Source organism: Gadus morhua, chromosome 8 (genome assembly GCF_902167405.1).
Source record: "Gadus morhua chromosome 8, gadMor3.0, whole genome shotgun sequence".
Taxonomy (NCBI): Eukaryota; Metazoa; Chordata; class Actinopteri; order Gadiformes; family Gadidae; genus Gadus; species Gadus morhua.
In genome coordinates, this window is record NC_044055.1 from 2,796,842 (window position 1) to 2,824,341 (window position 27,500).

Genomic DNA, 27,500 nt, shown 5'->3' on the forward strand with positions numbered 1-27,500 from the left:
TTCAACTGAACTGAAACCATTCAATCGTTTTGATTGCATGGGTTTAATGCAGTTGTGATGCCAACCAAACGCTACCAAAAAGAGTAGCGTTTCGACTGCTCTACTCGTTAACTGTCAATTAAAAAGAACATTAGATAATGAAATGTTTTTTACACAAAGAAAATAGATAAATATATGTGGCTGACACCCTAGGGGGAGAAATATGCTTTAAGTAGTAGTCGTGCAATATTTCTCCTTTATTGTCTTTTATGAAAATGCATGAAGGAGAAGTGTGGGGCTATCGAGGAATTGTAATGAAGTCAAGGGGGGCAGGCCTTGGGTGGGAACTCATCCAGATCTAATGGAGGCTGGTTTTACATATGCCTGCCTGAAAACACCCCTTGTACTGCCTCCAAAAACTCCAAAATCAAATGCCACTATCGTTTGAATTGTGACTAAAAAAATAAATGGTCACACTTTACAATAAGGGTACATTAATAAACCATTCATTTAACGTTAATTATCATTAGCTAATGCAGTAATAAACATTAACAGTTAATTTAACTGTTTACTAATGGTCTAGTTATCAGCTAATGATGGTGTTTATTTTTTACTAATGATAGTAAGGTAAGGGTATTCATGTGAGCTGAAGCATTCATGCATAGATTAGTTAGTAGGATTAGGTTTAACCCTAACCCTTAGCCTAACCCGCTAATGCTATGCTTATGAGTGCATGAACCAACAAATTAATGGAAAATGAATGTAACCTTATTGTACATTGTTAGGGTCCTTCTATTCTTGTACATTTTATTCTGACATATTATAATCCCTGTGTGTACCATTAGAAAGTAAGGCGTGTATCACCATGGTAGACCGTGATACGTGTTTACCTTGAGAAAGGTAGACCATGAATCCTCATCGTAGATGGATTGCACAGGGGCGCCCAGACTTCGTCTGGAGGGAGTGAAGGGGACGTCTTGTAAAGGCCAGGTCCCTCTAAACATCGATCACTTTGAAAGAGTTCACCAGGATGACCTGTTGTGCTGCTGTTAATCGTGGCCGCAATGTTGAGCTTTTAATGAGTTTTTACTGCAGTGTTGTTTAATACTTCACCATGATATGCAGCGCATGCACACCATATTGTGGAAATAACATACCGTCTGATAAATGAAAGCGTTCTCGTGCACTGGCAAGAATGCTGTCTTTAAACTAGCCCTGACCTTTCTGAGAACTGTTTGTATCTACCATAAGAAATTCCCAGTATGATCGTTGCAGGACCATCTATTTTTCCGTTTTTTTCTTTCTGGATTTGACCAGGAGGTGAACCAAAATGCGTAACGAAACAGCTCAAAATAATACAGGCAGGCAGAAACACAGCAGCAGGAGAAAACCAACAGAGACAGGTAGCCGACAAACATAGACAGGAACTAGGCAACCAACATTTTTACAATTTTGTCTGCTAAATACAAAGGTTAATATATAAATAGAGATATGGCATGACTACAATAAGCTCTGAGAATTTTCATCTCTCATTCACATTACTGCAGTCCTCATTCCAATTGTCTATAGGTATTGTCTTCATATGTTTATAAATATATATTTATACATATGTGAAGAAAACAAATCCATAAAGCCTAGCCTTTGGGTTGAGTGAGTGTTCTGTACGATCTGGATGGGAGGGGAAGTCATCATGGATTGGCCTCAGTGTAACATAAGTGGGCGTATCTCACCACTGCTGCTGCTGCCTCCCACGCTCTGATGTGATTGGCTGGCAAAGGAGCCTTTTTTTTCTGCTTTGATCTCAATTTATATTTCGCAGTGGATGAAAACTATAATGTTCTTCAATTATTTGTGGGTTTTATATATTTCATGTACTGCACATCATCAATGCCACCAAATACATTTAGCATAGTCTTTATGTTTGGGAAACAAAGGAGGCGGGGGTTGTGCATAGTTGGAAACAGTGAAGCTGAAGTACCCTGGCCTATGGGCTGAATGGAGTTTGTGTGAGCTGTTGGGATGCAATGTTTTATTATGCTGGTCATGACGACCCTAATAACTTCATTCTACGGTGTACTCCTCAGGCAGGTAACGTTACCCCATTAAATGCAGAAAGTGATCAGGTGTCTATCCAACCACTGCAACAACATTGGTTCTGCTGATACCTAAAGCTGTGCTTATCGGGGAGAAAGCCGAGACTACCAGTGATGGGCTGGAATATTAATATAGACAAGCCATGCATCTGAGATGCCTGGTGTATTCTGTATTCAACACGGACTATGACTTAGAGTTCAGTGTCTCATTAAAGCCAGGTATAGTTATTGAAACGTGTTTGACCAACGTTTTTATTGGGGTTTGATTAAAATGTAAAATAATGGATCTGTAAATGCGATAAAGCGATTCCTTTATGTGGCGGTGAGAAAGCTTTCAGGAGGACATCAGGGCTTCTGTAGATTTGGCATGCAGGTCATGCCCCAACTGTACATTTGCCAAATTGGATTGTTCAAGATAGGAGGCTGGGTTGGTACATTTTTTGCGTTTTGGATGTTGGCAGCTCCATCCTTATCGTGACCTGTCACAAGAACCACCCTTGCATTATAACTTCTCCACCAATTAAAAAACGAAACATCAGTAACTCTTCATATTCTACGAATTCAACCTTGATTCATTTGTTACCACTTTAAATGAAGTGCGGCATAAAGTTGGCATGAATGGAATGTGATTAAAAAAAGATGGTTGATTTACAATTTATTGTATAAGATACATTAAAATCATTGCGTAAAGCAATCAGAAGGTGTTTCGTTATTATTTATGATGTAATTTAATAATTTAAAAATAACTAGTCAACATCGACATCTCGTTAGTTTAAAGAAAGTTCATGTTCATCAAATTATATTTATGATACATTCTCTATCTATAAATTTAACAAGCAATTATATTGTACAAATTATGATTCTGATGTGGTTTTTCTTTATCTATATTTATTACATTTATAAATTAAGTTTCCTGCAGGGGATTCAACCTGTGTATTCTAATTGGCTCACCTGGCCCGTGCTGACTGCATTGTAAAGTACATCATTAATAAGCTTATTAATGGCAACTGTCATGCCTAAAGAATAAAACCTACTTAAGGAGGAGGCTACCTGGAAAAACAAGATTTTAGTTTAGATATTTTAATTCTAGTTCATAAAATGCCATGGTCCCATAAAACAAGGGTCAATAAATAATCATACATATATAATTTAGATGCTTATATTTCATCTCCACTAACCTACACAAAAACATTTACATTAAAGCCCTTATCTCAAAATGACATATTTCCTACAGCATTTTTCTGCAGTCTGATAGGTACCAGGTACAAACATGGCATTTCCCATACAGCTTCCATAAAAACAGTGCTTGGAATTCATAGAGGTCTTGTGTGCGGTTTTGTGGTAGTGAAGCACTTTTTTTATTTACACTTTATTTTTATTTATTATTTTATGGTGTTTTTGGAATAATACAATGAAAAAGCCCCTGTGCCTTTCATACCACTAAGATACTTAGCACAGCAAAAAAGAGAAAATGACTAACTTACTCCAGCAAAAGAGGACGGTTTTCGGTTGGAGTTTGCTGTCCGCAAATACGACCACATAATGGATGCTGTGTCAGGCTTTTCCAGTAATGCTTCCTTATTACTATAAAACAGTTTTATCGTCCATGGAAATACAATCTGTTGTCTCCTGAGGGCTGCAACAATGGACACGGTCTGTGTCTGCACATATGAAACACTCTCGCCGCACCCTCCCTAAAGTTTATGTAAATTGCACATTTCAGTGTCGGGTTTGTGATGACGTTCAACATGCAGAAGGGTGGCAGTGGGACGCCCGCAGTACCTGCCGTGCGTCGACTTAGATGTGGACTGGTATGCCACGAAGTTATAACAAAATCAGTGTTTCCCCCAGTAAATGTCTTAGTCAAGGTGGTCAAGGAGCGGGGGGGGCTTGATGTCACGACCATTGTTGTGACATCAAGAAAAAGCTTGACCAAAAAGCTTGATGTCACGACCATTGTTGTGAACGCCGATGCATTATTGATCTTTATTTTTACACCTGATGGAAGTATGTTTTCTTTCCCTACGAGAGTTTTCTACTTTGTTAATGCATAATAATTAAAAAAAATTAAAAAAAAAAAATAAATAATTTTTTTTTTTGATAATTTTTTTTATTTATTTTATATACATTGGTAGTCAAGGCGGGGCCCTATTGTTGATAAGGCGGCCGCCTTAACAACACAGTGCTGGGGGAAACACTGAAAATAATACATCTGATGCAGGTTGATGATTAGGAACCCACAGATTATACACCGCAAAAATAATAACAATGAAGCAATTCTGCTTTTGGATCGTTTATTCATGCTGATCGAACAAATGCGACACATATGGCAATAGCATTCCTGTGAGACTTTCATAGTCTGTTAGGTGGAATAATATAGCACAGCTACCAACACATCATTTGTCAAACACATTACAGTCTGCTTTAGGTAGATGAATATCGACGCAATGCTGCTTAAAAAAACGACAAGTATATTTTCCAAGGAGTCACGCCGTTGATGGGTTCATCAATCAAGGACTCGTGTCTGCGGTGACAGAGTTGCCGTTGCCTCCATTTTATTTGGACGAGACAGTTTATTCTGTACTGAGCACCATCCATCTAAGTCAGGCAAAAGCAACGCTCCGTTGTATGGCCGTGTTGTTTTTCAGCGGTTTGCCTTTGTGATTTAATGTTATTGGTACACTAACTTGGATCCAGCAGTCCTACTCTGTAAAGGCAGAAATACTGGGGGGGAGACGGCGCTGAACCTGGGCCGGAAACCAAGAACTGCAAGGGGCAGTGCTACGACTTGTTTCATTATGGTGAGGATAAAGAAATCTGTAAACGGTTTCAAAATGGGGTTTAATAAGGTTATTTCTACAGTGGCCAGTCTACACAATTGATTAGAAACCTTTACAGACACTTTTTTACAGTGTACTATTGCTGGCTGAGTTTAAGTCTGCCAATTACCTGCTCACAGATCCCTGCCTCCAGCAACATGAATGGTCGAAACAAATATGAAGCAAAATGAATGTGAGACGTTGCGATCACCCAGATTGGAGCTTGTCTGCCATCAGACTTTAGGTATGAATCTAAATTCTGATTTGTAAGACTATTGTTGGTCTTGCCATCCAATTCCTTCCTTCAATTGAAAATCCAATATGCGACTAGACCAGAAACACTGCCTTAATTGTATTCCACACTTATTTCTGAGGAGGCAGTGATACACAATCCAATCCAAGGAACGAAGTTAGAAGATTAGCCTTCGAAAGAACATAAACAGACAGACAATCCAACATGTGTATCGCTTGTTCTCGTGTTCATGATCTATCACTGCCATTTACCATTTACAACGTGTTGACTGCAGCAATGGTTACTTTGGCTGCCGATGGACAGAAACCGTTTATCTTACAACAAAAAATGATGCGGCAGCATCATCTATTATGACAGATGCTAAAAAAATGTTTTGTGCAAACATAAAACTACATGCCACAAGTTCAAAAAAGCGCCTAGTGGCAATGATTGACTGAGAATTAAAAAAAAGTATGAGGTTGAGTAGCAATCCTGTCTCCAAGTTTGGTATTAGTGGGATGTTTTTCATTTGTTTTTGCGAATAAAACAACCCAAATTGAGTTAGAAAGCGTGATTCCCTGGGTTTATAGAGTTGTGCATGGATGGCGTTTTATTCCGTGGACATTTAGTAACCCATACATATATCTGAACAATAGCAAAAAAAGTCAGATAGCGGGGCTTTTAACTAATTAAGAAGGCAAATTAATCGTATGCGGTTCTTCCAATTTGTGTATATATTTTATCACACCCATTTCACTCTCTCTTGGGTAATTAAGTGGTGTATTTCTCCAATGGATTTACATAAATATCAAATTATAAATCCTGCTGAATGTTCCGGTATAACTGATCCGTTTGTCGCCATCGGAATTCCAAGCGCACACGCGACACATTTCTCCTGACGCTCAGTGGAATTCTCCATTTCTTTGGAGATGCGAGAAGAGAGTTTTTTTCTTTTTCTCTTTTAAATGCTGACTTGCTGGGGTTCTTGTTTTGTTTTTCTGTTTCCCTTTTGATCATTTCATTAGCTGGAAGCTCTTGTTCCACGCTGACTCCCACAGAGCCCGGCAGTGAGTGTGAACAAGCCCTCACAGAAGGCTGATGGGTTTCCGAGCACTTCAAATCGTTATATATACTGTACGCATATATATATATATATATATATATATATATATTGTTGTACTTCTTGAGACGTGTATCTGATATTTCGATCTGGTATTGGTAGGTGGACCAGGATGCGTGTGGGGGGTGTTTGTTAGTATGACATCTATATAGCCTATGATAGTCCAAACGCAATTTAATGTGAATACGACTCAAAATGATACGAATAAACACACATGAAATCATCAACTGGGTTACTAATGTCCAATGTATGTTTACTAACATCAACAACAAAACTAATTTGAATTCTATAATTAGGTTCTTCTAACTTGTGCCAAGTACAGAATATATCAGTGCTTTGTAAAACCCCATATGGATCCCGTAATGAGTAAATCCTTGCACACTGCCATAGCCTCAAGCAGGGATGTTCTCTGTCTCAGTGTTTACGTTGCTTTTCACAGCCATAATGGATGGTCGCAGTGCTAGTTGTTAGCCACCGGGCTAGCGGGGTTGCTGCTAACGCCGAGGCCTCCCGACCGGGGCGCCGTTCTCACCGCAGCGTCCCGCTGAGCGCTACCCATTAGCTGGAAGACATTAGCCCGGATATAGGCGTCCTTTGATCATCCAAAATAAGACAAAAGTAGATCTCCCACAACCAGCGTAGCCTCCGCCGAGATACATCCGAGCCTCAACTGGTTCCCGTTTTAATGCGATGTCTCTGGGTCGCTGCTTATGAAGGAGCTCTGAGCAGCCAGAGGGGGGACTGCGCTGTCTTTGTGGGGTTCATCTTTAAGGCGGACGGGTGCCAACTGCTGTAAGGGTGATTCTACGCTGACGGGACCGAGGGTGTTTCGTTGCAGTTAAGACAATAAACAGTTGAACGATGGAGTTTATTTTAGTTTAATTATCATCTATCATCAGAGAGAGAGAGAGAGAGAGAGAGAGAGAGAGAGAGAGAGAGAGAGAGAGAGAGAGAGAGAGAGAGAGAGAGAGAGAGAGAGAGAGAGAGAGAGAGAGAGAGAGAGAGAGAGAGAGAGAGAGAGAGAGAGAGGGAACGAGGGAACGAGGGAAAGAGAGAATGCTACTGCAGTTCATCAACCACCCTTCCTAAATGATCCTAGGTCCAATGCTCTAATTAAAGTCTGTCTACCATAGCAGCACTCTGTCTGGCATTTGTGAGTCCAGTGACTCGTAGTTTATAATGAAAGACTATTCCACTTCTAAGTCAGGACAATCCTGAAGTATGTCTTAATATTGATATCGTTTGTTGTGTTTAGGACAAAAAGTAACATTTGTAAAAGTTTGTAGCATAGCATGACCATAATAAGCATTCTCATTTCAATAAGCCCACACTCTGCTGGACTACTATGTATCCCCACATCACGACTCACTACAATGGGTGCCCGGTCATTCAGCTGTTCAGCACCCAGGCTCTGGAACTCCCTCCCCCCACACATAAAACAATCAGACACCATTACAACCTTCAAGTCACAACTCAAAACTCACCTGTTCAAACTCGCACACAACGTCTAACTGATCACTGTTTTGATTGTTTTTTTTTTTTTTTTGTTTTGTTTTGTTTTGTCTTGTTTTTGTTTTATTTATTTCTTATTGCTTATGTTTATTTATTTTTACACAATGTCTTGTTTATTAAAAAATGTATGATGACTATATGCTCTGTAAGGTGACCTTGGGTGTCTTGAAAGGCGCCTCTAAATTAAATGTATTATTATTATTATTATTATATACAAAAAGACGAATGTGTTGCTTCCATTAAGCCTCTGATTAACTGTGTGCTTAAATAATGAGCCAATTAATTCAGACCTAGAGGACCCCATGCTATTCCTGCCCCTGGACCTGATTATCACGGTAGAAATATGCATTTCAGAGGGATGCATTGTTCTTTATGCAAGCGAGCAAACAAACACTTTCATGTACGACACAACAAAGATTATGTTTTGTTTTTACCACTGGCATCAGCGAGAGAGGAGCAGAATGCCTCTCAGGTTTCCGCTAATCGATGTCGGACCCCTCATAACCTACTGCCCTCCTGGCCCCCGCTGTATGAAGGGACGGCGTCGCCCCCCCCCCCTCCACCGGGTTGTGGTGGAGAGCTTCTCCTTCCCGTTCTGAAGACTTTAGGGTGATCTTTTCAACAAGTCGGCGCACACTTGTTAAATCCGCCCGATCGGCTTTGTCTTCAATGATTCAACATCCAATCGGGTATTAAATCCATGTTTGTAACCACACGCAACAACTCAAAGGAAAAACTGCATCAAACCATCCTGTACGGCAGAATATAACTTTGACATACTGTCTCCCTGATCCCCTCAGCGCCTTTACGTTGAGGCGAGCTGTCGATATCTCCTGCACTGACATTTCCCTCAGAGGAATTCAACCTTCTTCCTCAACTGCTCCCTTCCCCTCCTTCATACCTTCAAGAAGGAGGCAGCGTTCCCTTTCTCTCCTTGAGGAGTGCTGTAATGGGCCATGCACCTACCGTGCTCCAGGCCTGGGCTGTTGGCTGAACAGAGGAACAGACGTGCCGTGACGCAACCCCTTCGGAGCGTGACCTATTTTGCACTTAACGGATATGTTGTAACACACTGTAATACCAACCACTGTCAAAAGGGTCCAAACTTGCACACAAAACTAGAACAAACAAATTCACAAACCAAAGGCCCAAAAAAAAAAAATACTCTTGTTCTGAAGAAAGAAGACGAGACACAGAAGCAATTTGAGGGAAGGGAAGTTTAGTACGACCTCATCCATACTCATCCATCTATTCATCATTCCGCCTTTTCCGCACCATGCAATTACGTTTCGTGACAGAAAAAAGAGAGAAGAAATTATGATAATAACAATATTAATGACGGTACATTTGTATCGATGTTTATCTGCCATTGTGGGTGGATCAAAAATAGAGTTTGAACACAATAAGTTGAACCTTCAGCCTGTGTGCCAATGCAAACCTCTTTACATGACTTCTGTTGTACCAACCCAACACGTTCAGCACCGCTTATCTGCTCCGCCTTGGCATTAACTCCGCCCTGCCACCTTATATGAATCATCTATGCATGACGTCAAAGTGTGTAACTAATGTATGGCCCATATGGGCAATTTCCCCCCCGTTAGCCAATTTATAGCGTGTCTCTTTCTATCTTTAAAGGCCACAGTCTTCCCTCATCGTTATGTTTGCTCGTAGAGTTTATTACTGCACCCAGCGTTTCTGACACCTCCGTTGTTCCTCTTTATAAGATAGAGCCGCTGTAATCCTAACTCAGAAGATTCCCGTACGCTGATGGCTTGAACGTGCTTCTCTCTTCGTGCACGTAATGAAACATCCGTAAAGATGTGTGTTCCACACTTTATAGATTTATTTTATCCATCCGAAAAAACGCCACACGTGTGAGCTTGTGAACGATTGTCAGTATACTGCGATGAAAAACAAATACCCCACACAAGTGTATAATGGTTTCCGCCTCATTATCCAGCATTACCGGCGGTGTGTTGTCGTGAGCGGTTCAGTAACTCAGGGAGAGTGACACAACCATCATTACTGCACTGCTGTGAGTGAGAGAGTGAGAGAGTGATAGAGTGACTGAGTGACTGAGTGAGCGGGCCAACGATTGAGTGAGTGACTGAGTGACTGAGTGACTGAGTGACTGAGTGACTGAGTGACTGAGTGACTGAGTGACTGGCACGCTCCTGCTGTTGTAGAGGCTTGGCCCGTACGCGTGCTCACTGTTGTGGGTTAAAGTCTAAGTGTGGATGGATGGAGACCCTCGCCTCTCAGGGTCCCTGACTCCATCACTACGTCTGTATGCACTTTGTTATTTCTGCCGGGTGGTAAATGTGTCGGTGTGGATGGATCAGCTGGGGGAGAGCAGAGGAGTCCTCTGTCTTTCCCACTCGCTTCTCGTTCTCTCTCTCCCTCTCCCTCTCTCTCTCTCTCTCTCTCTCTCTCTCTCTCTCTCTCTCTCTCTCTCTCTCTCTCTCTCTCTCTCTCTCTCTCTCTCTTTCCCTTTCTCTCTCCCTTTCTCTTTCTCTCTCTCTCTCTCTCTCTCTCTCTCTCTCTCTCTCTCTCTCTCTCTCTCTCTCTCTCTCTCTCTCTCTCTCTCTCTCGCGTGCTTTCTCTCTCGCAACACTCTCCGGCCACTAATGATTTATTTAACATTAACCACTTTTCATATTTGCAGAACCATTATAAAGTAACACATTAATGATGGATGGGTTGACGGGCTTAAGGAAAGAGGTTTGACCTTCTTCACTGACAATGTTCCATCATTGTTTTCTTATTGACCTCATTTTATTCAATCATGTCTTTCTCTTCATTCCCTTCTCTCTCTCTCTATCTCCCTTTCTCTCTCTCTCTCTCTCTCTCTCTCTCTCTCTCTCTCTCTCTCTCTCTCTCTCTCTCTCTCTCTCTCTAACCACTATGCTTTCAAACCAGGAAACAAAATTGATGTATTGAAAGGCATTTGATGGAAAAACCATAATGCAGGACAGATTAGTGTTATCTGTCTGTCAAAACAATGGAGCCAACCGTTTCTTTCTGGGTTTTTTTCTGGGAAAAACAGCATCTGTTGTTGAATGAATACCTGCAGTGTTCATACTCGAAAATCAATACAGTCACTTCATCCTGTGTCTTTCATGAACCAAAGAATTAAGCTTTAATAAAAATCACAAATATACTGGGTGGCTTTTGCGGGCAAGCTCTCTTGTAATCCTTAGGCCACTTCTGTGTGCTTAGCATTGTAAACGTAAGTCTTGTTTTAAGGGGTCTGGCGCTCGACAAGAATGTGAATCACAGTCATTGTTTCTTGTCTCTTGAACATGAATATTTAGCAAATGTGGAAACACAAATGGCCGTTTATTTATCGGATGCTGTGCCGTACAAATAGTATTTTTTTCATCAATGCCAGTTTGTGCTATTTGTGTTTAGTTCGTCACATTTAGACCACTTTAACACATGAGTGTGTGAGTATCTAAGGGACATGTGTGTGTGTGTGTGTGGTGTGTGTGTGTGTGTGTGTGTGTGTGTGTGTGTGTGTGTGTGTGTGTGTGTGTGTGTGTGTGTGTGTGTGTGTGTGTGTGTGTGTGTGTGTGTGTGTGTGTGTGTGTGTGTGTGTGGGGGGGGGGGGCCATGCACCACAAGTTCATCAGTTGTCTTTATTGCTGCCTTCCCAAGGCACATTACCACCATTGCCTTGGTGTGGGTGTTATGTGGAGGAGATGAATGAGAGCACTGCTGGTTGTGTGTGCGTGTCCTGTGTATGTCACAGTGTACTTTGACAGTATCCCAGCTACACTGTCCTGACATCAGTGGTAATCACGACACCCATCAATCAACGAAGCCCGATAAGAATCCTCTGAATATGTCCTCCCGTAAGAATCTTATTAGTAAGTCCTGACCCACGCATGTCTCCAACTGGACTCAATCACACAGAGAATTTGTGCTCCACAATATATGAATATGTATACATAATATAAACACAAACAAATACACACATAAAATGTATTGATGTATATGCTAATGTTTTAAAGTTTTGTGTTAAACACAAAATTATCTTAAATCAATCTTTGCTGACATTCCAATTTAAATCTTATTTAAATGACGTCTTTCTCGATGCGAAGACTTTAGATGGATCATGAATATGATCGTGAACTACATTTCGTCAATGGTATGTTGTTTGAAGGCGGTTTCATGCAATGAATACGATGATTATACATTCAAGTCTCGTACCATATCGTTCAAAATTTCAAAAGCTTCAATGTTTTTGTAATAAATAGAAGATTTAGATTGTTAAAGCTAGGCTATATGCCAAATGTAGAAATTACAAAAACATATGGGTCGAGGCACTCAATCTATTTAACATATTGTTAAATGTAGCGGATTAAAAGATTCTCAGCATTTACCGAAATGATGAGGTTTCTTAATTAGCATTTGGCTCCAAATTCTCAGTTGAATCATTTTTAATAACCTGATGCTTCTTTCTAATTTGCTCAATATGTTGGCATTTAAAGAAAATGCTCAAAGAACGAAATACTGATCGACCGGGATCATGGAATACATTCCACTGCTCTATGGATTAGGGGAACGATTTGGGGACATAATCGAATCGCGATTATTTCGACCAATTTTCTTTTTCTTTTTTTTATGTTCAGCATTATTCAATAAACAAGCAATAAATCATTCTGTAGTATGACTATGGCGGCATTGGAAGCGGTCAACATATAAACTGCTCGTTCCTTTAGGCCATGCCTATGTGTTGAGATGAATTGACGCACGCATGAATTGATATTATAACACCTTTAGTCAGTAACAGTAAAAACCGCAGCCTTTGCGATTTGCATATCGCATTCTATTAGATTGCGATGTTGGTTTAAATTCGATTAATCGTTCAGCCCTACTATGGATGTAGGCCGATTTCCCGCCCTAACTCTTGGTCTTGTGTTTTGTGATTGGTTGAACAGAGTTGTGTGACAGCCCACTGGTGTCCAACCTTGCGCCGGCGTCCTTCAGAAGCTCCTCCCACTTGTCCAACAGCCACAGTGCAGGCTTTGCGAAGCTCAACAGGAGGGAAGGTAAGAAAAACGTGTCGTACTTTAACAAGTTGAATGTACTTCAGTGCATGCCGTTGATGCAGACAGAGTCTAGAAATAGATGTGTCTCTATATGAAGAGTGTCTCTCTGTATCACACCAAGGCAGCCGCGAGGCCGGCTCCATTATTTTGATGTAAGAAGGTTGTGCAGCGTCAGATAATTCATATATTAGATTAATTATCTATAGTCTGATAGAAGACTGATAGAACTGACACTGATAGAAGCGATAGCAATCTCGATGAATGTGGCCTTTCCCTTTCTTTATTTCCTATCTTTTCCAACCAATCATGTTGCTGGCAGGGATCTGTAAGCGCATAATTGGCTAACAGCAAACACCACCTCTGCCACAGTAGTAAATTAAAATGTTTTTCTAGCCAGCGGGAAAAAACAGGCAAAAACATTCAGTCCGCACAGCAACATCCTAAGAAAAAGTGTTAAAATCATCCCGTTGTCGCCTGGCCACAGTAGCAATTCATATTGAAGTACTAAGTACTTTGAAAGCTTAATATTGCCAATAGTGAATGAGTTTCTCCTCAGTAGTACATCTCTGTAACAAAACAGGAAACAACTCGTAACCCCGCCCCTTTCAGTTTTTGGTTTCCGGCCCAGGCTCTGAGCTAGCCTGGCACCGCCCACCTACCTACTTCCGCTCAATTTTCATTTCACTTCAGTACTAGGTCTGGGTCTGCTTCATATGCATGGGTTCCTTGGAAGCCAGATTTTTGGCGGTCCAATCAGCGAACAGAGGGAGTGGCTGAGAACGATGACGTCAAAGTCAGCTCTCGTTGACGGACATCTTCACGCACGGTGTTTGGTTTGTTTACACAGCCTGCGCGCAACGTGATTCCCGGCCAAACGTTAGCGATTGGTTATGGCAGATCCAGAGTGGCACTGGGCAGATCCAATAGTTTTAAACTTCAACAGACACTCGCCTTCAAGTGAGTTAACGTTTGTCCATTGAGTAGGTCCAGACTCTCTATACAAATGAAATGAAATGAAGTGAAGTACGAGAGTCTGGTAGGACCAGGCTAGCTTTGAGCCGTCTCCCGACAGAATTCCTGGTATTGAAGGACTGCCGGATCCCAGATGAGGGTGTACAGGATTGACAACAGGATCCAGGAAGTGTTTAGAAGAAGTGTTTAGGAGATTACAAGGCAAATCGAGGTTGGTTCAGTCGTGGGTTTGATAACCCATGAAGTGAAAATCGAAAAATAACAAACACTGTAGCCAGCCGAGGCTTTCTAGCCTAATCCTGAACAGGGAGTCTCCACACGGCGCAGGCAATCATTATCTAAACTGGAACATAACAAACGCACGGAATAGATAAACCTCTTCACACGAGAATTCAATGGAGATAGATGGAAAACAGGAAACAGGAAACAGGCTTTGTCTGCAGCAGCATAGGCCCGCTGATGGCAGCTTTACAGCCGTGGAGGGCTGAAAGCTTTGGTCTGCTTCCCCGAATCTCATGTATCTGGCTTAGTGGATAAAAGTGGCTCACCGTCATTGGGGTGGCCTGACTATACGAGATCAACTATATCAGGCCGTCCTGGTCTGAAGAGGGAACCCAGCGGGGACATAAACATCAGTGGCTGTCCAGATCCGTGGTTATCTTTATCCAAGGCTTATCTTGTACTCTAGGCCACTTTAGCATTGGGGAGGCCGCACAGAATTCCTAAGGATTTAAATATCGAAGTGGCCTCTTCCGTCACCCCCCCCCTCTTCAAATCGCATGTCCATCTGGACCACCTGGACCAATGGGAGCCACTTATCCAATTTGACTGCCAGTCAGTTATTGGATCTGAGGAGGACAAAGAGCGCCGAGATGGATGCGAGCCACGTGTGTGTGTGTGTGAGATAAAAAACGCCCAGCACTCTGATTGTGGCTACATCTGGTGTCTCCACAGTGCAGACAGAACTCACATCTGTCCCCCGTCCATCTTCAGCATTTCATTGGTCTTTCGCTGCCAAACAATAGGCAAAGGCTCAAAGAAAAAGAGAGGCAACGAGGCAAAGACAAGTGGACTGAACCCGTACTGGAAGCTCTACTGGGGTTGATTTAGTAGTGAATGACTTGTAATTGTTATCATTCACATTTATGAACCTGGTTTACAACCTTCATGGGTGCACTCCTCCGCTCCAAAGCATATTGCCAGGTTCATTGATCCATCTTCTCTCTACACCTCGGCATATGCATGACGCACACAAAAGTTTTCCCTGCCCTTCCCAGCGCGATGGAGAAGCCTTGCATTGCAGCCTGCAGGACAACGCTGCTGTGTTCCAGGCAGGACTCGTCAATGGTGTAAACGGCGTGCATTTCAGCGTCGCTGTGATCTTGCGTCATCTCTGCCGCGTCTTTCATCTTCTTGTCTTCTCGTTTTCTAAATGAAATCCTAAAGCATTCTTTAGAAGAAGGAATGATGCCTTGTGGTTATCCCACTACGACATGTCGGATGTCACTGATTGGACCGTGTTGCATTTTGCCCTGAGTATTTAACTGGATTGTGTTAGATCATGTATTCCTCTTGTTGCAAAGGGTGGGATCTGTATCTTCCTATCTATGTTGAGAAGCACTCTGACAATTTAATGAAAGGCAATTACACTTTGTCCTCAACTGAACTTGAGCAAGTCGAATTATTGGAGCTTTTTTTGGGAGCACTTTGTTTTGTGGTTGATATTCGATTGGCATTTCGATCCCAATGCACAACTTGCACTCTAAAAATACACAACACACACACACGCACACCCACGCACATAAACCCACATTCACACACACATACACTCACACACCGTACATGGACACGCACACACAAATGCACACGCACACACATACCGTACAAGCATGCGCATTAACGATTGCACTTTAATATGCAATACATTACAATTTAATGTGCAGCCCCTTATACAATATACTCAGAGATCTATAATAAGAGACACATAATCTATGAATGGCAGGCGCCTCTTCAGACCTCATTGTGTTGAGATGATCAATTCACAGAGTGCACACAGTAACACTCACACACACGCACGTATGTACAGAGACACATGCATATGCGCGCATGCACCCACACCTACACAAACAGGCAGGCACGCATGCACACTGATACATGCACATACAAGCACACACATATATAAACACACACACACACTTACTTAACCACGCACACAAAAACACATGGATACTCACACTTTTTTGACCCTTCCACTGAAGTCAGGTTGCTCTTCTGGTGTGCCAATGGGCCTTTGATCTGAGGGAAAGGAGGAATATCCAAAAACTAACATTGCTCAAAATCGGTTTATGCTGCATATTTTCTTTTTTAGGGGATATCTTCCAAAGAAGGGAACTGAGGGGTATTCCACAAAGCCGGTCTTATCACATAACCGGGTAAGTTAACCCAGGGTTTGCGGTAACCCTAGGTTTTCCGTTCCAAAACGAACACAGTATGTTAGTTGCTATAGAAACATATGCTCTGAATCAAACCTGGTCGGAGCAGGTTTTGCGCAGGTTAAGTTAGGAACATAACCCGGTTTTGGTTATTTAAACCCGCGTTCACCGCAGATTTCATGTGTTCACAACGGCATGCCCTTTTGATGAGAGGCCTGTTGATATCGGAGCGCAAATTATTCGTGCAATCCACCGGGAGCGATTAATAAGACCATGGCTCGACATCTTGGCATATCGGATGACTTTTTGCTGGAGAGATATAGATTCTCGCGCAAATCTTTAATATATTTAAATATATGGATGTAGATTTGTGTCTTTATTATGCAATCAAAAATAATAGGTTTGAGAGCAAAACTTTCCAAACTGCAATAAAAAAATAGATTTGAGAGCAAAACTATCGACACTGCAATCAAAAAAATGTTTTATTGCAAGATAAATTAATGTGTTAAAAAAAATATTAATGGGAATCCAAAAGTTTTGTTTGCAAACCCAAAAGTTTTGTTTGCAAATCCAAAAGTTTTGTTTGCGAATCCAAAAGTTTTGTTTGCGAATCAAAAAGCTTTGTTTGCGAATCCTAAAGTTTTGCTTGCGAATCCAAAAGCTTTGCTTGCTGTTGAGCTGAATCTCGTGGGCGGGGGCCTACGCCGAAAGATGTAAGACACGTCTCTATTGGCCAGTCTCGATCGGAGTGACAGCTTGGCAACATCCGAAAAGCCGCTGCCCCCCGACCGCCTCCAGAAGCAGATTGTCGGCCTGACGGACAGGGTGTTCGTTTGTGCCTCTCAATCCGCGGCGGCGGTCAACAACATCGCCCTGCTCTCCTCTGCCATGGTCTCCTTGTCGGCTGACAGGGAGGCCTACGGGATTTTCAGGGCGCGCAAGCGCGCGCACGGGACAAGCCCATAAGGCGAAGCCTAGACGGCGTAGCCTACATGAAATAGAACTCCCTCTCTCGTTACTAACTGTGGATGTTGCCAAGCTGTCACTCCGATCGAGACTGGCCAATAGAGACGTGTCTTACATCTTTCGGCGTAGGTCCCGCCCACGAGATTCAGCTCAACAGCAAGCAAAGCTTTTGGATTCGCAAGCAAAACTTTAGGATTCGCAAACAAAGCTTTTTGATTTGCAAACAAAACTTTTGGATTCGCAAACAAAACTTTTGGATTTGCAAACAAAACTTTTGGGTTTGCAAACAAAACCTTTGGATTCCCATTAATAGTTTTTTTATCACATTAATTTATCTTGCAATAAAACATTTTTTGATTGCAGTGTCGATAGTTTTGCTCTCAAATCTATTTTTTGATTGCAGTGTGGAAAGTTTTGCTCTCAAACCTATTTTTTGATTGCAGTGTGGAAAGTTTTGCTCTCAAACCTATTATTTTTGATTGCATAATAAAGACACAAATCTACCTCCATATAAATAGCCTTCTCCAGCATTACATAGCCAACACTACCAATCGAGGACCTGGCCTCAGTTCACTCCAGACTATTTGCGGCGCCCTCTGTTTTTTGCAAATGGTAGTTTTATCTATAATGTTGGAGATGCTGAGCACATGTCAATCCTTTCAGATGACCCATCCATGTCCGGACCAAGATTTTCATCGGATTCCTATCATGCAAAGAGCAATATTGGCTGAGTATGCCGAGAGGCGCTTACAACAGAAAGTATAAAATAGTCCTAACGGACTTACATCCACTGGAGAATGTTCGTTCGTAGCCGGCAGCTTCATTACAAGCACTGATCCATCTTGATCTGTGAAGTTGATGAATTGTCACTTTTAGGTTTTCTACCCAGTTACCAAAAAAAACATTTGGAACATATGCGCTGTGGCACGCACACGGTTTGCATGTGTCACTTCGAAGACAAACAAAATCTACAATACAAGAAAAACACCAAAACCTACATTCAACCAGTGGGGTACCCTCACAAGGCCCCATGACTCTCTGAGGAGGTACCTCCAGGTACTCCCTCCATGCCAGGGCGCCCTAAATTTATGTTTATTAACAGCTCCTCCGCCGGGGTCAAGACAATTTGAGGGCCAGATCCAGTCTGCTGACTGTCAGCCTTTTCACGATTGGCTTAAAAAAAAGGGCTTATTTAAATTTATACCAATACGATGGTGGGAAAAGCTTACCAGTTTGTATGTTTTTGTACTTCATTTTGCTTGATCCGCTGACCGCTTGGGAGCCACCGGAGTACATATTTGTTTTAGAAGAAAAGGGTTAAGTGGTAGGAACGATAAGAATGCTTAACTGGGATATTAATAGATTTATGGCTCAAATATTAAGGATCTTGCTTTTGACATGTAACTAACGCATTTACGCGGTCAGCGATCCGCTGCCAGGCTTTGGTTCTCCCGGTTGCAGAGGCTTTAGCGTTCCCTTTTCTATCTGATAATGTCCTTCTCCTCGTCATAGCTCTCCAGGAGAACCCGGAGTTCCATTTCATGAGTTGATTGAACTAATGCATAACCCGTGTGGTGGAACCGACAGCTCTGGTTTAGTTGGCACAGGGTCAATCAACCTAGAGTTCAGCGTTAGCTCTTTGTTTGTTAAACCTCAGTTTGTGGAACACCCCACTGCTCTTCAAGAGAAGCATACCAATGGACCTGTGACAGCTATATCTCATAAATCCCCACTATTTTGAGCAACCATTAACCAGATTATCAAACGGTGCAATCACCTATTCATCCTAAGGGCCTGTTTGCACACTTGAGATATTGGAAGGGGGGATGTTCGGACTCCCTCGCCAGAGGTTGCTAACAGGAAACATATATATGTATATCTATATATATAAACACGTGGCACAGTCCGAGATGTTTGCAGAACAAATCGATGAATAAATGAATGTCTCCGCACAGCAATTTCCCCGCCGCTTCCTTTTGGCACCGCAGGGTCGGATCCTGCCCGGCGAGCCAACTGTCCCAGGAGCGCCCTCGTCCCAGATTTCATTTTCCAACTTAATGAATTGATTATCAGGTGCACCCCCCCCCCCCCCCCGCCCCCCATCCTCCCCCAGAAATAACTACCTGCAGCTTCTTGCCCTGGGAACCTTGTGCTGTTGTGCACTGGTCGTCCCATAAACCTTAATGAAAACAAAGTCGTCCCGATTGGGAATTTGGCATCAGGCAACGTGCTTCCGTATGATTAAATGTGATATAAATTGGACCTACCCAAAGTCGTTATATCGAAAAAGCAATTACTTTTGTAAATCCGTTCCGACGGTGTGTGGGATGAGGAGTTCCTCGCAAACCGAGTCAAAAGGAAAGACATGTGGAGCGTGGGTAATTACGCCGACTGATTTCTGCACAACTAGGCCACCTCGAGCTGCGCCGGTCCTGTGCGAGTTGAGCAGAAGTCCGGAGCAAAGGGCACGCCCCGTTCATTAATAACCTATAGCAGCGGGGAGCTGCCAAGTGGATGTCTCAATACGAAATAAAATACTACCCGCATGCCCTTGACCGGGGCGTCCACGCCAGAAGACGAAGTCACTTCCTGGGTGCTACTTTTCTGCTCGTAGAGATGGATTAAAAAACTAGAGGAGAAACTCCCCTCATCTTGTCTCGTTTTATCAGAACGCCTGTTATGTTATCATAACTTATCTGGGTTCATCTTATCTCATGATAACGTATCTTAGTATGTGCTACACGTGAACCTCCTAAGGTGGCGCTATTTGATTGGTTCACTATCTCCGGATATTGGGCAATATCCCATGATTGAGATCTCAAACTCGGGATATTGTTTTCATCGCAGAATGTCCCGCTTTGTTTGCTAATAAAAACCAATGAATCCAGTCAAAATGTGTTATCTTGTTTATTTTTGGGGCGATCACGTGTAGTATGCGTGAAGTACTAAAACAATTATTCACCTCACCTTCGGCTGAGCTTTTTGTACATCTGAGTGTAAGTCGTTGCTTAGTGTTTGCGTCTAATGTGTCTGACCGAGTAAGGAACGGCGGCCGACTCATCATCCCGGCCATAAATCAAACCTGTCGGACACCCCGACTGCTCTGTGATGGACAGCGCCTTCCCCGCACCGCTGTGAATCCAATGGAGTGTGAAACAATTGGTCGAGGAAGCGTGTGTCTATGAAGAGAGCGAGGCCCGGGCGTGCCTGTAGCGATGGATACCCGTGATAACAGTAGGAGTTACCGTGCAGACGACGCAAAGTTGAACCAGAGAAACAGAAAAGGAGTGTGATGTCACTGCGTCTGACAGCAGGTGTCGTAAAAAAAAAAGATGCAAAGCCCCTGATGAGGTATTGATTGGAGGCAAAGGCAATTTTTTAACAACCGCTGCCTTCCGTAAGATAAATGACCTGGTATTTATGTCATTCTCTTCATCCTCGTCATTCTTTCATTGCTTTTGTTTGTAGTTTTTTCCTTCTTAATTGATCTCCTTGCCTCCGTTTGTTCCTCTTCTCATTACTCCTCTTTCTCTGACTTCCTCTACTCAGCCTTCGTCGCAATTTTTCTCTTCTTTCTCGTTTTTTTCTTTCTTCCTTATCTCGCTCCCTCTGCTCCCGTTCCTGTTTTAACTCAGGCTCCCTGCCTCTACCTCTCTCCCTCCCTCTCCCTCCCTCCCTCCCTCCCCCATCCTCTCCCATTCCCTCCCTCCCTCCCTCTCCCTCTCCCATCCTCTCCCATTCTCTCCCTCCCTCTCCCTCTCCCTGCCTCTACCTCTCTCTCTCCCTCCCTCCCTCCCTCCCTCTCCCTCCCTCTCCCTTCCTCTCCCTCTCTCTCCTTCCTCCCTCCCTCTCCTTCCCTCTCTCTCCCTCTCTCTCCCTCCCTCTCCCTCTCTCTCCCTCCCTCCCTCTCCTTCCCTCTCCTTCCCTCTCCGTCCCTCTCTCTCTCCCTCCCTCTCCCTTCTCTCCCTCCCTCTTCCCCCCTCTCTTCCTCCCTCTCCCTCTCTCTCCCTCCCTCTCCCTCCCTCTCCCTCCCTCTCTCCCCCTCCCTCTCCTTCCCTCTCCCTCCCTTTATCTCTCCCTCCCTCTCCCTCCCTCTCTCCCTCCCTCTCTCCCTCCCTCTTCCCCCCTCTCTTCCTCCCTCTCTCTCCCTCTCTCTCCCTCCCTCCCTCCCTCCCTCTCTCTCTCCCTCTTCCCCCCTCTCTTCCTCCCTCTCTCTCCCTCCCTTCTCCCTCCCTCCCTCCCTCCCTCCCTCCCTCCCTCCCTCTCTCTTCCTCCTTCTCTCCCTCCCTCTCTCCCCCTTTATCCAGTAGCTTTTCTCTCTTCACTTTTCTCGATGAACGCGTCTCCTCAGACTCCTCACTTCTTCCCTGGTGTGGGTTCTTTTGTAATTATTAGTTTAACTCTCATCGTCTCTAGTCATATTTGGATTGTCAAAGACTAATTTAGTGAAACCCGTCTGCTGGCAAAATTAGAATCTTTAATATTTCAGCTACTTTTCTGCAGTCATTCAGACTTGGGGGCTTAATGCATTTCTGAGCTATGGCTTCTGAAAAGGTTTCGCACAATAATATGTTGGGCAGTTGCAATTACAGAGAGAGAGAGTGAATGAATTAATTGGTGTGGTATTGGTATTCATGCAGCAATTTCCACTCCAGATAACAGGATACCATTTTTCGAATACCCGTCTAAATATCCCGTGTGGTGACATTTTGTGTGTGCTATACAGCAACAGCAGCCAATATCAGGATTTAACTGGCAACTCTGCCAAACAATTCAAGAATAAGAAAAGCGACATTGGTGGTGATACACGGCTGAAAAGAATCAGCAATACGGTCTTTTTATATCTTTTATAAACAGACTGCTCAGATATCCCTTTTTCGTGTTTGCACAAACAGAGGCCGTGACGATCTGCTCAACAAGCCTGAACGACCGTGCTGCGGATGAAACTGACCAGGCGCTTCGCCAATGTAGCCTGAGGCTGTACACCACAGTAGTGGTTGTAGCACCCGCGGCACCTTCTACCTCATCCACTCTGCCCCCGCTGTGATTGGCTGGCTCGTCGATAGGTCAGCGGTGTAAGAGTGTACAGTGTCGTTATCTCGGACGTGGCACACATGGGGAGCGCAGTGGCGTTTAATCGGTTGGTAAGGACAGTAATCAGGGACCAAGCAGTAACGGCAGCAGGGGTCTGCATGTGGCCCGCAGTGCCGCCCCGCCGGGGCGCTCGGTGGAACGACCAGGATAGCATGTTTTCCCATCAGTAGCGACAGTGCTAATAGGTGTTCTCGCAGCGCTATTACCTCTAGCGTAAGTGTGTGTGTGTGTTCCATAGGTGTGCTGGTATTAGTAGCATGTTGCTTTTCATTACCGTGGCCCTGTTGTTGATGATGGTGCAATCTCTGGTCAATATGACCAGGTTTTTATATATATATATATATATATATATATATATATATATATATATATATATATACAGTATATAGGGTTAGGGTGAACCAGGGATGACCCTGGATCAGATGTGTGAATATAGCCCAGCCTCTTCATCCTAGCTTTCATGTTTTCAGTGGTCATCTATCGTTTCCCTTTACTCTACGCATGAAAGAGCTGGAAAGAATAATGATGTGAATGTATTGTAGGATGGACAGTCTATTCTTCATTGTGTCCATTTGTATTCTAACAATCATTAGGAGTTTCTGTCTGTCTGTGCTACAGTTTTCTCGACATGAATTGACTCCGAGCAACATCACATTTGGAGAGTTTATTGCTAAGGACCCAAGGAATTGTAGTGTTGAGTGCATAATCTGGAGATCTTAGGGAAATATTTATAACTTTTTAGACCCCGGTAATCGGTACCCACAGTGAAGTGTATTGAGAGGGGACCTCTATTAAATCAAACGTCAGGCTTGGTACAGCTCTCTCATTCAACAGATGAAGACAGACAGACTGTAGATGTTACTGTGTTTGCCATTTGGTCTCGCTAAACTCCAACATTTAAAGAATCTGCGATGTAACTTTCCCAATGAACACTTTTGTTCCTACTAGTTAGCCTGGTCCCAAAGTCATTGCTAGCTAACAGCTCGCAATGACGGCAGCTAGTTGACAATCTCACGTTTGCATGTTAAGTTGAATACTGTCTAAGAGGTATGTTTGTATGACAGTTTATCCAGTCGAACACGAGGTTGTTTGCTTTAGCGGTTCTCACGAAGGATGCACACGGTATTACTGGAGGCCAAAGCTTTAATATCAATAATCACTATTTTATTTAGAACCCCTCTCACACTCAAGCATGGCTACATAGACATGAACAACCGACAAATAAATGCACCTCAAACCGCCACAATACATTTGAATATGCAAACATACATACACCCATCTATCCTTACATACAGACTATCGTTAGGGATGTCCGATATTGGCTTTTTTGCTGATATCCGATATGCGATATTGTCCAACTCTAAATTTCCGATTCCGATATCAGCCGATACCGATGTCGATATTTGGGTTATTTTTCCTCAAACCTAATTTAGGTAACATTACATATCTCCTGTTGTGGAATTAACACAACATGCTTAATGTTATTGTGATGCCCACTGGATGCATTCTTGAATGCAACAAGGCTTTCCAAATGTTAACATTGTCTGTGCAAAATAAGAAAAATACTTCAACTTAATTTAAGGGAAAAGTGCCATGTTTTTTTTTGTTTTTTTAATGGTCTCAGACAACAGTTTGGATTACACTCTCCCTGAGATAATCTTGACAATGCCCACCACAAATAGGGCAAACTTGACTTCACAAATGATAAAACATTGTACCTGAACAACTATGTGCAACATAGCAGTATGTTTCTTTAACTAAAACTCAATAACCTTAATTTAATAAATGCACAAATATGAGTCAATTACAATGTGCACTGTACTGCACAATTTTGAAAACATTTATTTGAGCTATAAATAAAAAAAATAAAAAAATAAAAAAATCGGTTTTAAGGCAAAAAAAATCCGATACCGATATTGACAGATATTACATTTTTATGCTAATATCGGGCCGATAATATCGGTGGGCCGATAATATCGGACATCTCTAACTATCGTTATCTCTCAGTTACTTTCCTTCCTTTTACTGCCAGCTGTTTCTCCACCCGTCTGTCTGTCTCTCCTATTTAACTTGAATCCCCGCTGGTAGGGGCTGTGCGTGTGTCTGTGTGTCTGCCTGCATGCTTCCCTGCCTGGGTCTGTCAGCTGGAATATCGCTCCATTATTGATGATCCATCAGTCCCTTCATTAGCTCCCCATCCAGTGTAGCGCTGTATGTTCGGCTCTGGTTCCCCTCCACACAATAGGGGCGCATGGGGGAGATCAGACAGCACGGGCCTGTCTTTGACGCCTCCTGATAGCTGCGGGAGTCTTTAATAGGTGGCGGTCAGTGGGATGGTGGGGGGGGGGGGGGGGTAATGCGGTGGGGGGGGGGGGGATGTTGACTGACAGACTGACAGTGGTAATAACAGTCAGAGTGAGACAGAACGGTTTTCTTTTCTCCCCCTCATGCATATGCAACAGGCAGACAGGTTTGAGTTTAACTCGAATTGTTCTGCGTCTGTTTTCATTTTGAGAGTTGTTTGAGGTGCTTCTATAATGATGTAAGACCGAAAACTTTGCGGCGACCGTGTTTGTAGTTCCCCAGCTGTTTTATGGAGATTAACACAGCCATGTTAGCAGGTTTAGATTTATACTTTGAAATGTTTGTCGTGCTTCAAAAAGAAATGACATCGTGACATGCGTCATTGAGAACGATGACAATCACAATTTATCTTTTATCAGACACTATAATCAATACATCTTTTTTGATTCCATTTGATATGATTGAAACTCAGTGGTATTGTTTTGTTTTGACCATAAAGAACCATTATCATCACTCATGAACTCGACCGATGTAATCAATCCTCAGGGCTGGACAATATATTTTTATACTTAACTCACACCTTGGTTGCCTCGCTTTCCCCTCATCTCCATCTGGCTTATCTTGCTTTATCCTGTGGTTTCCTTTCCTCCTCTCCCTTCCTTTCCTTTCCTCCTCCCCCTCCCCTTTTCTCTTCCGCCCTTTGTTTCTCCCTCCCTTTCTCTCCCTTTTTCCCCTTTTCTCTCTCCATCCCTTTCTTTCTCTTGCTCCCGTTCTCTCTCTCCCCATCTCTGACCTCTCTCCCTTTTATTATCTTCCCCTCTCTCTCCCTTTCCCTCTCTCTCTCCCTCTCGCTCTCTCTCCCACTCTCTCTCTCCCTTTCTTCTCTTGCACGCTTTTTCTCTCTCTCTCTCTCTCTCTCTCTCTCTCTCTCTCTCTCTCTCTCTCTCTCTCTCTCTCTCTCTCTCTCTCTCTCTCTCTCTCTCTCTTTCATCCTCTCTCTCTCTCTCTCTCTCTCTCTTGCTCTCTCCTTTTCTTTCCCTCTCGCCCTTTCTCTCTATCTCCCTATCTTTCTCTCGCTCCCCCCCTCTCTCTTTCTATTATTTCCACAATATCTCTTAGCTGCGTGTGTGTGTGTGTGTGTGTGTGTGTGTGTTCTCCCTGCGGTCCAGTATTAATGAGTGAAGGTCAGGGTGTCAGCTCTCTCTGCATTGTTGTGTCAGCGGAGACCTGTGCTACAGACGCTGCTGTTAGTCTTGGCCTTTAGCTGCTGCTCTTCAAAACACCAGACGCGCCGTGGCTCAGCATTCCGACGAGGCCGCAGACCGGGCGCGCGCGTTGGCGTCGGACATCCACACCCCTAGGAAGTAGGGAGTGGGAAGAGGCGCCACGGTGTAACGGCACGACGGTATTAATACCGTCGTTAAAGTTTGAAGGTAGATGACAAGGGAGAGTGTGTTTTGGACTGTTTATCTGTAGGGTCGTGCGTTGGGTTTACTTGTAAGAGTAATTAGACGTGTGGAAATATACCGCAGGGGCCCAGTGTGTCCATCTCAATGACAAGAGGTCTGCAGATAGGATGACTTTGTTCAACCTATCAACATTCCTCCGGAGGCAGTTTTTTTGCATTTGTGTGTGCGTGTGTGGGGCGTGTGGGGGCGTGTGTGTGTTTTCTCTGCGGGGGAGTCGCGGGTAGCCTCCTTTCCATTCGGTCCATCTGGTGTTCAAGGTAGCCGTGCAAGTCAGCACTTTTTTCCTTATGCGCACACACACACGCGCACACACACACACACACACACACACACACACACACACACACACACACACACACACACACACACACACACACACACACACACACACACACACACAAACACCCACACACACGGACACACCTCATGTACGCTTCATTATTCTGTGTCTACATCCTTTAAAAAAATTCCATTAAAAACAGCATTTTTTCTGACAGGATGGTCTCCACTGCACCCCCAAACCCGGTCACCAGACACACACACACACACACACACACACACACACACACACACACACACACACACACACACACACACACACACACACACACACACACACACACAAAATGACGCACACACACACACACACACCTGAGGACAAGCGGGCCTGTCAAATGCAAGTGTGTCAGCTGCCACATGTTCAGCAATCAAATGCCTCATGGACAGGAAATGACACGCAATTTGTCAAGGCAGAGCTGATACCGAGCGTACCGAGCGTACCGGCTGTCCAAACACCGGCCCGGGCGGCCCACGTTAAGCCCAATCAGCTGCAGGGCCCCGGTGTTGCACTGTGAGCCTTACACGTTTCAGAGCAGAGCGCTGCGGGGAACACGAGCTCCTTCTGCCTCTGCCTTGTGTCTGATCCCCAACCTCGCTGATCCTCGCCGTTGTTCCCCCAACCCGGAATGTATCCGCTGTTATCGTCTCTGCTGTTCTCTCATTCTCTCATAAACCCCCCCCCTTCCCCCCGATCTTCGTTAGTGTGTATTGATCCTCCACCCGAATGATCATCTCTCGGGATCGCCGGGCATCTCGTATCATCTCTTATCATCTCTGATCATCTATGATCATCTGTTATCATCTCTGATCATCTCCCAAGATCGCCGGGCATCTCTTATCCTCTCTGATCATCTCTGATCATCTTTGATCATACGGGAGCGGGTCTGTTTCACCACCGGATTGATCTTCTCCCAATTATCTCTGAGGACCTCTGAGGATCTCCGTTCATCTCTGATACTCATCGTCCTCACTCACTCTGTCGACCCTCTGACAGACTCCTACAGTCCTATAAAGTCTCTGTCCCCGCTCCCAACCAGCACCAAGAGATATAATCCATCCATTACAAAACACCAGGTGTATGGTTACAGGGTGTATGCTGTAAATACAATAGTGTA

At 43.6% G+C, this 27,500-nt stretch overlaps 1 protein-coding gene across 5 annotated transcripts in view; it reads left to right on the forward strand.

The window, feature by feature from the left end:
* Positions 1–27,500, forward strand: part of LOC115548603 (contactin-associated protein-like 4) — a 172,419-nt gene that overhangs the window by 53,842 nt on the left and 91,077 nt on the right. For 4 of the 5 annotated variants that reach the window (XM_030363353.1, XM_030363354.1, XM_030363351.1 and 1 more), the window contains one exon: positions 12,699–12,809. In XM_030363353.1, coding sequence (XP_030219213.1) covers positions 12,699–12,809 — 111 coding nt within the window. Of the gene's footprint in view, positions 1–12,698; positions 12,810–16,149; positions 16,214–27,500 lie in introns of all 5 variants that reach the window. The other variant, XM_030363356.1, reaches the window with a different exon arrangement.